Source organism: Pholcus phalangioides, unplaced genomic scaffold, assembly GCF_987345545.1.
Source record: "Pholcus phalangioides strain wild (caught in Gottingen) unplaced genomic scaffold, Ppha-v1.0 ptg000011l_1, whole genome shotgun sequence".
Classification (NCBI taxonomy): domain Eukaryota; kingdom Metazoa; phylum Arthropoda; class Arachnida; order Araneae; family Pholcidae; genus Pholcus; species Pholcus phalangioides.
This window is the reverse complement of record NW_028301604.1, coordinates 58,005,486-58,016,399: the sequence shown is the minus strand read 5'-3', so window position 1 is coordinate 58,016,399 and position 10,914 is coordinate 58,005,486. Positions and strand designations below refer to the sequence as shown.

Genomic DNA, 10,914 nt, shown 5'->3' with positions numbered 1-10,914 from the left:
GTAGGTCGGGAATGGAAAATGGCATGAGAAAAACAGAATTTTTTCTCTGGCCTATTTCACTGGTTTCAGATTAACCCTGAGCAGCATTAGGTGAATGGTCCTGCCCTTGGCCTTCAGATCATCCCAGAACATCTGAAAAAGTTGCAGAAACCCTCAGATAACCTCTTGGAAAAAGAAGAGGAAATATTATCTACATTTTACCTGTTGGTACAACAACTACAATCAAATAAAAATTGGTGCAAAAAAAAAGTTGTCAGTTCAGGATACGGTCAATCTGACCAAATTAAAAAATTATTTAATCTACTTACTTTCATTTTCCAAAAATGAAATTTTTAAATTTTTATTGAAATTGGGATGTATGGTCATGGCATATATTGGAACCGAATTCCCCCCCCCCCTCCACAGGTGCAGCATGACTTCTGGCATCTCTATGAATGTTAGTGCTCCACAATGATTTTTTGCCTAAAAAGTGCTGTGTGACCAGTGTGAACCACTGGTCTAGAGCAAGGGAGCTGCAGGTAGCAAAAGTTTGACATTGTATAAAAAAATGAAAAAAAAAATTACTATAAAAATGAGGATATGTATGGGTATTGAACCATTAATTTCTTTTATCTTGTTTTGTTTTTTTCCTAATCAATCAGCCCTTACTTTTGAAAAAAAATAATTAATTACCTGAATGACGAAAGAAATTGACAAGTAGCTTCAATGCATGTTGCAAGCAATTTAGATGAAGAAATTCCATTTTTGGTAAAGTTGTTAATACTCTGTCTAGAACAACATTATCAACAGAATCAACATCCAAACTCAAGTCAGAAAACAGAGCATTCAAAGCAAAACCCAAGATCCTACAGAAATATGATATACACCATGAATATTGCTGGTAAAAAACAAATATATTTTGATATGCATACATATAAAATTTTGGTTTAAACACAAAATTAAATGGTGACAACTTCTCTAGCATTGACAATGTATATGCATCTACTATAAATTTACTACTCTCTCACCAATAATTGTTACCATCATCAACGTGGATGCAGAGGTAATAAGAAAACTAAACATAAAATAAATGTAATTGATGTTTTGAAAAATTGAACATTTTAAAATTTAATTACTTATTTTTTCAAAAGATTAAGGCTAGTCTCTTGCTGGTTTTTTGAAAACAAGCTCAAGAATCTTTCCTTTAGGAAGGATAATATTAAGCACATTGCTTTTGACTTAATAAAATTTGAGATCAAAGTAAAAAATTTTCTTGAGTTTGTCTCATTTAAAAAAATTAATAATCAATACTGTGTCCTTAACTTTCTCAACAAAAGATTTGACAAATTTGGCATATAGATTACATTCTTTCTAAACATAAAAATATTTTTCCACTCAATAAAGAATGCAATGTTAAAATTGTTTATAGGTATAATAAACCTATCCAAACTCCTACAGTAAAAATCTTGATAAAATTCGTGAAAAACAATGCTTTTGCAATGATAATAATTTCACTAATTTTGTTGATGGAAATCATGGACACGTAATCACTGGTAATCTTTCTATTATAAAATATGATAAACTAAGAAATCTTAATTAGTCTTCGGTACTAAATTTAAGCTTCAAAAGAAGCTGAATGAATGAATGCCAGAACTTTGCCACTGGACTTATCCTGTTGCCGAGATCTTTTCCAGCCCAGCTTTGTGGCAGAGTCCGGAACATTTAATTTTGTGTCGGGAAAAAAAAACAAAAAACACTTCAAAAGCTTTCTAACAAACAAATATTATATAACATCTCTAATAACATTAATATCTTTATTACCAAGATATCTCATAAATATACATGGCCTGTTGAAGATTTCCAAGAGTGGAAATTCAATGTTATTAATTAACTATATTGAAAATAATTTGGATTTACATTGCTACAGGCTAGAATTTGAGAATAAAAACTTTGGTAACATTAAAAAACTTTGTGATGACATCAAGAAAAATCCAGGAAAACATCATCCCATCGTTGACAAAGCAGCTAATAACTTTATATGAAATTTTTATTTTGTAAGAAATGACTTGTGAATTAATACAATAATATCAATACTTACTCTAAAATAGCTGAACCAATGAAAGATTGATAACAGAACTATAGCTTTTATTAGATAGCTTAAAATTAATAATATTTCCTATCTCGTTATTTATATTTGTTTGCCACTGTTAAGTTTCACAAAAATTCCATTAAATTCAGATTTGTTACAAGTGGTACTAACTGTTATAACAGTGATGGTCGTAGGAGTTTTTTTAGCATCTTAAAAATCATACTAAAAAAAAAAAATAGAATTGAAGATTCCCTTTTACAATTATAAACAATAAAAAAGTTTTGAATTTTCTAAAACATCAAAACAGGGTTCATACAAAATTTCCTAAATAAAAATTAAGGAGTTTTTAAGGAGTCATGACCATAGCGATGCATCTCGCATTTTTAAATTCATTAAAGTCATTGGTTTCTATAACAAATTATAGATTTTTACAATTCATGTCATTGTTTTATGCTTTACGTTGCTTTTTATCATGCATAATTTTAGTATTTTGACATGACAAAAGGATGATTTTTCTTATTTTTATAATTTGTTTTGGCGCAGTTTGACCAAATTGGTCCTTGCGCCAGAAAATTTAAAATCCAATCCAATTTAAGGAGTCATGGCTAACTTCATAACTTATGAGTTTTACAGCAAAAAAAAAAGGAGGCAGATATGAAAATTTATTTTGATCTGCCACACAAATTTTCTCTTCGCAAAAATATAGACATAGAAGCGGTTCAGAAATTACTTTTGATTTGTTACCCAGCATTATAAGAATTCATAAAATAATCAATTCACATACAGATAATCCATACTTTTCTGTTTTCACCGAAGTGTTTTAAAACCTTCAAGAGTTTTGGTCAAAAGTATAACTCATAATAGTGTCACATAAATTATAAAAATTCTAAGTGAGATTCATTCCACCCCAATTATTCAAAATAAAAAAAACCAAAGCCGAAAAAAATTTTCTTTACAAAATTATTTATATTTGTATACACTGCATTCACTTTTCGGTTAAAGAGGATCAACACATGCACAAAAAGTTCTTTAAAATTTAATTTTTCAATTTTATGGGCATGATTCCAGCTTGCTTCTTGTTTTTCAGTTATACTCAGAAAGAAATTGTTGCAAAATGGGAGCAAATTTCGGGACACTCAATACGATGTTTAGTGATTTAGTTGGAGACTCAATACGAGGTTTAGTGATTTAGTTATTTAAATACACTAGTGATTTAACACTTGTTATTTGGCAAAGCTGACAAATTAGCATTCATAATTCGGAAGACTAGCTCTTTTACTTGCGGAATGAAATTTTTTTTTCCATGAAACACATCTGGATTTGACGCAATGACGATCAACCATAGTAATTTCCGCTGCTTGCAGTGGCAACCTTTTTTTTAGACTGAAACTGCCTCATATTTGTTCTCCAAAGTTGGTATACTAGAGCAGTGGGGTTATCAACCTTTGAAAGCCCATGACCCAGTAAATCTCTTTTGTGCAAGTGAAAGGCCCTCCTAACCAGATCATGGTCTGCCGCTCTGTCTCAATGAAGAGATTTAAGCAGGTAGTTGAAGACATTCTATTATTCAATGTTTCATTCATATTTAATGTATGGTCTCTCAGTTTGGGGAGGAGATTATCTAACTAATATTAAGCCTATTATTTCTCTCCAAAAAAAAAAGCTATCAGATGCATCACTAATGATTATGTTACCCCTCTATTTGATCAATTTCATTGATTAAGAATTCTCCCAGTGCGTTACCTCTACTTTTATAAATCCTTATTAATAATTAAAAAACACCAATACTCCTTACCTCTTAACGTATCCCGTACTTCTGCTCGTCTAAATGCCATCTACTCACTGCCATTAGTTCATAAAAATATTCTTAAAAAGCACTTTTGCTTTCTGGTTCCAAAATTCTATAATAATTTACTCAGAGAAATCACTGACACTACTGCATTTACTTCCTTTAAAAAAACGACTCAAACTTTACCTGCTCAAACTCATTACCATTGAGTCCCATTTCTGATTACATCCTCTAACATTATGCTTAATTAAATCATATCTTTAAATCACCTCCCATAATCCTGTACAAATTCATGTGTTGGCTCCATATTTATTATGTATATCGTTAATATGTTATTCATATTTTTTTTCTTTTGTGTATTTCGGGTCAAAGTCTATATTAAGAACTCATGTTGATATTATTCATATGTAATTTTTAGTACCTCCGCCATTGCATGAGAATATCCTTTATTATTTATATTGCAATTTTTAACATATTTATTTTTTGTTAATTATACTATTTTTATCTGTAACTACTATCTTTTTTATATTTTTTTCCCATCATATATCTGAAAATAATATCACTGTACTATATTTTTTAAACAAATTCATTGTAACAACCAGTATGGGACATTTGTCTCCTTGGTTGCCAATAATATCATATAACATGTATTCACACAAATTTTTAAATAAATTTGAAAAATTGAAAAAACAAGGCCATGCTGGAAAATATGCATGTATGTGCTGTGAACCCAATGTGAAGCAGTTTTCTGTGTAATGCTTGTTATAGTGCTGCCATTTTCCATGAATTTTCTAAACTATGAGTGAAGTGTAATGATTCAATAATTATATTGTTGTAGGTAGGGTTACCAAACATCTTCCTACATTTTGGAAAATTTGCCCTTTTGTCCTCCCAGGTTTCTAGAATTACTTTTTTCCCCCTACTTTGAAACATATATTTATTCATTGCTATGAGTGGTTTTTTCCCCACATGCATTCACCAATAGCCACCGAAATTCCCAGAATTTTTTGTTTCTGCTTTTTTTTAGCAGTTCTGTGTTAAAGTTGGGAAAAATTATTGTCATGGTCAGTTTTATTGGTTGGAATAGTGGCACCATCTCTTGTGAAAATTGGAATGGGTGACATCACTTCATGGGTGGAGATATGGTGGTGGGGGGGGGGGGGGGCGTTGCCCCCCAGCGTGAAAGGTGGATTCAACTGATCTAATGTATATATGAGAATTGACATCATCCTCATCGTGCCCCCCAGACTTCCAAGTATATCTCCGCCTATGCATCACTTATCCCAAAAATTTTTGAACCTGGTAACCCTAGTTGTAGGTATGTTGCTCCCTGTGGGGAAACTTCAAGTGAAAGGCCCAGTCACACACTCAACTAACAAGAAATTAATGGAAAAAAATGAAACTATGAATAGCTCACCGCCTGGTAAGACTGGTGTCAGGGCACGGTACTTGAGTGCAGTCCAGTGGTTGAGAAATACTCCAGACTGGAGTAAACCATCTTCAGCAACACAATCATGGATATCATTAGGGTTTCATGATGAAAAGCCAATGAGGGGCTGATAATTTTATTTAAGGGGCCTGGGTTATCCCAATCAGATTTTCGAGGACAAAAATCGAGGGTCGGAACTTGCCGGGAAAATCTGAAAATCAATTTTTAAAAAATCTGTCTCTCTTTTTAATTCCATAATTTTTTCTTGACTTCTGGCAACTCTTTGAAGGATAGGATGGATTATCAGGGTTTGACATGTTTGTTCTAAAAAAAACTTGTGTGGGGCAAAGTTGCAAAGGATAAATAAAAATTAAATATTTTTGGATTAAAAATTGTTCAAATGAAAAAAAATATCTTCGCAGTGCTTGCAAAGTGTGAAAAGCACACATTGTCAGCATGCAAGTTTTTTTCCCAATACAATACTGTACTTTGCAATAGTCAAGCTACTTCCCAACAGAGATCTCTACTTTTCAAGGTCAGAAGATAGAGCAATCACTATTTGCCAAAATGCATCAAAATTCAATTTTACTCCTGCAAATTTCATACAGGAATGAAAGTAATCTTTCCAATTTTACGTAATTTTCTTTTTTCTGTTTTTCATATAATAAAATATAGCTTTTTTTTTCAAAAAATACCCCTCAAAATTTTGGAGAGGAGACAAATTGCTCTTTAAAATTATTTTTTCGAATAATTCTTGAGTGTGACTATGGAAGATGGGAGGAAGGGAAGTGGTGTTGAAGTACAGAGGAATAAACCATGCTTTCTTGGAAAGAATCGTTTCGCGGCACACTGGAATAAAATTTTTTGCCGAAGCTGAGCGTGTTATTGGCAACACTACATGCAAGGCAGGTATAAAAGCATTTCAAAGAGCTTCAAGTACACAAAAAATGAAAAATAACAAGCAAGCACTATTTGGCACAGAAAAATACAAAAATACACTATTGGAGCAGGAAATTAGTTTTGGCACAGTGTAGCACAGAGTTCCCACCACTACTAAACCAGACATGTACCTCGTCCATATTCCCTTGCAGAACTTCTAATGAATTGGTACATATTGGAATGTGTGTGTCCATGTTGTGAACCTAATTTAAAGTTTGTTTCTGTGTAATGCTTGTTATGGGTAGTGTGCCATCAAAGAGAGTTCCCACCACTGGTAGCTGGGGTTGAATTTCGAAAAAAACCATTCTTATTGGGTTTTCACATCATGAAATAAAACTAATGACCAAATTTCATGAATGTTTCCTTTGAACCCCTCCCCCATGACCCCCCCCCTTAGCAGTCGAATTTCAAAGAACCCCTTCTTAGTTAGCACCTGCATCATGAAATGAAACTACTGAATAAATTTCATGAATTTCAGCGGTTTCGGCTCAGCGTAAATTCTCTATGTAACCTTTGCACCCCGCATTTCACCCCCCTAGGGGTTGAATTTCGAAAAACCCCTTCTTAGTGGATCTTTATGCCATAAAATAACACTTGACCAAATTCAATATTTATAGCTTTAGGGGGTTTCGGCTTAGAGATGATGAATCAGTCAGTCAGGATATGTTATTTTATATATATATAGGTTATATACATACATACATACATATAAATATGCAAGGCAAACATTTATTATCATTAGTGTTGTGTTGTAAAGCTCAGTTGAATATGCAGTGAAACCTTGATATAACAATATTATGGAGATCAAGAAATAAATATTGTTGTAGAGGGATTATTGATACACCGAGAGGCAACATGATCATCACGTGCCATCAAATTTATGCTGCTGTTGGCATCTTTTTGAAATAGGTGTTGTTATCACCAAAAAATGTGCATTTAAGCATTTGTGCATGTGCATTTATTCACTGCAAAAAATTTTAACTCATACACAAAAATTCAGTCCAGATGTGTGTATTGCTCCTGTGAAGAGGTTTATCTCAATACATTTTGTTGTACCACAAAAATTAGCAATACAGAAAACTTACAACACACTTTCAGTACAATACACATGGTGGTACAAAATGTTAGATATCCTCGGACGATCTAAAATATGAGATGAGTTAAAAAATATATTGAAGGATATTTCAAGCAAAATATAAAAAATATTGTTGTAGCGGTTTCAAAATCTCCTAAAAAATATTGTTATAGAGGGGCTTATCATAATAAAAGGAATGTTGTTGTATTGAGAGGAGGTTAACATTAGAAGGAGGCAAGGCCAAACAAGATTTGAAAAAATATTGTTGAAAAGAAGATTTGCCATTATATCGAGTATCGTTGTAGTGAGGTTTCACTGTATGCGTCTAAAATATGAATTTTAAACATTAAAACTGAAAATGCATTCTTATATTTGAAAATATATCATGTAAAGATATTATATATTAATAAATTATTATTATAATTATTTATTTGTAAAGATATTGTTATATCTTTTGTTTTGATGCTAGAGCATGAATGATTTTAATGATAGAAAACACAATTTCACAACAATTTTATTTTCTATCTGTAAATGATGCTTATTTAGATATAAATTATTAAATTAAAATTTAAATCTGTATCTCATGCAGAATGCTTGGCGACATTTAAGAAAAATATTGCATAAAAAAAAGAAAAAAGCTGCAAATGAAACAGGATTATTATTCTGTACTTGAAACAGATGCCTTTCTGAAAATGCAGAAACTCAAAGTACATACCTATTCATGCATTTGATGAAAGCTTTATTGCTCAATAAAAACAAATATTTTCTCAGCTCACAACTTGAACTTACTGCCTGTAAGGATATTGGCAAAATTAAAGCATATATAAGATATTGCATTTCCACAATTGTAAGTACAGCCATTTCCTGACATACAAACTTTTGAAGTCGTGAACAAAAGTATTTTGGCTACCTTGGCAATATTAGAAAGGAAATTATCAATTTTTCATAATCAGACATAGTTCTGCCCCCCACTGCTACAAAGTGCTGTAATGGTCTAAGCAGCTGGAACTGTGTTGTTTTGGTTTGTTCATAAAACTAAGCATGGCCATTGCTAAAGATCATTTACAGTACAACTCATAATTTTCAGGTTTAATTTAGGAAAATGTGCTAGTGAAACCAAGAGTCAGTCTAGACTTTTTTCACTGGGTCCTGTTTTTGCAAAAATGTTCAATTAATTTTCTGAAAAGTATCAACTTCATGAAAAAGGAAACAACAGTGATCTTGCAAAAAAAAAAAAAAAAAAAAAAACCACCAAATTTATAGTTTAATAAATGCAAACTCAAAACATTTATTCCAATACAATTATATGCAGATTTCTCTTAGGAGATGAACAAATTTACTATAAATTAATTTGACTTTATTCAATGGAACACAAGCTCACATAAAATCAAAATAAATGGTTTTTTTTACACATTGAAAAATCTTCAAAGCACAATAACAACATTAAGTGGTGTCAGACATTTCCACACACTTCAAATGAATAATATTTATATCATTGACAACAACCTTTTTTTTAAATTCCATTTGATCAACTTCATTTGTGCACTGATTATATTTATTGGGCATGGTAGACCAGGTCGATAAGATACTCCCCCTAAAGTATCAAAGGATGTTTAGAGGTGTCATGAGTTCGATACCCAGTTCGTCCTTGTCAGAAAATTTTCCTAACACAGGGGTACAACAGAAACTGTGACATGACCACAGAAAAAATTGCTACCGCAGGGAGTCCCCCATTGAGGGGTTAGCGCACCAACTTCTCGATGAGTATAAAAAACAAGACTGCCATTCGGAATCGGCAATAAATTGTAGGTCCTGGGCTAATTAGCCCTTGTGTGCAGAAAATGAGCGTGGTGCAACAAAAATGATCAAATGATCATATTTATTGATTACATTACTTATTATTGATTATATACATTGATTATTACTTTATTATAATACTGATTATTACTTTATTATAATACTGATTATTACATTATTATAATACTGATTATTACTTTATTATAATACTGATTATTACTTTATTATAATACTGATTACTACTTTATTATAATACTGATTATTACTTTATTATAATACTGATTATTACTTTATTATAAGTAATACTGATTATTATGTTATTATTACTTTAAACGAATAATATTTATATTATTGCCAATGAGCTTTTTTACTTCCATTTGATCAACTTCATTTGTACACTGATTATATAGTTTTTTGGAAAAATCTCTGAAAAAAAAAAATTCTTCCACAAAAAAATTTAATTTAAGAAATTTTGCAGGACTATTAAGTTATGATTAAACAGGAGTCCGTGCTGATCAGCCAAACCAAACAAAAGTGGTTTGGAAGAATTTCTCAACGCAGCAGGCATGAATGAGAAAACATCCTTGATGTACTGACACCAGGTGAATCATGTTTGTATATGCACAGTTTGTCATTTATCAGGATCCACAATGACTGCACAGCATTGTGAGAAACCAAATAGAAATTGGTATGGTGGTTCAGCACAGAGTGAGCAATACTAACAATGAACTGCACATATTTACGACTCTGCACTTGATGAACAGTTAGATAAAGTGTCAATAATCAAAGAAATTGGCTTGTTCAAGGTTCATGTTTTTTTGGTTAAATCATTATTAATTTATATGTATCACATATTTGTTTTTAAAACTCATGATTTTCTGCTAAAAATACATTGACCATATCACCCATGTTTTATGGGACTTAGCTGCTTGCTGTTTTTGTGAAAATAATCAAATTGTCAAGTTTCATGAAAAAGCTAAATTTTTGGTATTTTTTTAATCATGATTGTGTTATTTGTTAATTGATTCAAATTTAGTTCTTTTATGTGTGAATTACCAAGATTTCCTAAATGGAACTGTGCGTTCATCCTTGGCTTCTTGCCACTGATGCAGGTTACAAAGCTTCAAACACACTGTCTTGAGCCTTTCTCGTCCAGGCCTTCCCCATCACCCCGACAATTGAATCTTCCCATCTTCTTGGAGGTCTATCTTGTTTTCGTTGACCATATATAGGATACCAGCTGGTGACTGGATGTCCATCTGTTGTCTTTGAATCTTGCTATGTGGCTTGCTCATCTCCTCTTGCTCATATATATTGCCTTTACAATGTCTTTCAATTTTTTGTTTTTACAGAGATATCTGTATTTCTAATGTGATCAAGTTTGCTGACATTCAACATCTGACACTCTATAGCATAGTTTCCCAACATTTTTTGTCCCATCGCCCCTTCTTCAGAAATTTTTTTCTCCTATCACCCCCCAATGCATTCTAACCCATAGGATCCTATGTCATACTCGTAGCTTCCACTGCCACCCTGGAACCTTCCATCACCCCCAAGGAGGCATTCATGCCCATGTTGGGAATCACTGCTCTATAGCATGTTGAGTTGACTTCAGGCTTTCATCTTCCTTTTCTTTTGGATAAAATTTTTCAGCTCCATAAGTCATTGAAGGGAGAATATAACTATCCAAAAGACTTGATCTTTTCTTCATTTCAATTTTTCAATCTATGTCTCAGAGAGAGAGAGCTTTTTATTTTATCATATGCAGAGATAGACTTGAAAGTATGGTATGCCTTCCCCCTGTATCTCAATCCATG

At 32.2% G+C, this 10,914-nt stretch overlaps 1 protein-coding gene across 1 annotated transcript in view; it reads right to left on the bottom strand.

Annotated features, from left to right (window-relative positions):
- Positions 1-10,914, bottom strand: part of LOC149080626 (uncharacterized) — a 76,830-nt gene that overhangs the window by 35,880 nt on the left and 30,036 nt on the right. The window contains exons 8-9 of the mRNA XM_089239775.1: positions 8,016-8,092; positions 673-845 (exon numbers count right to left, since the gene is read on the bottom strand). Of these exons, the coding sequence (XP_089095901.1) occupies positions 673-845; positions 8,016-8,092 (250 nt within the window). The remainder of the gene's footprint in view (positions 1-672; positions 846-8,015; positions 8,093-10,914) is intronic.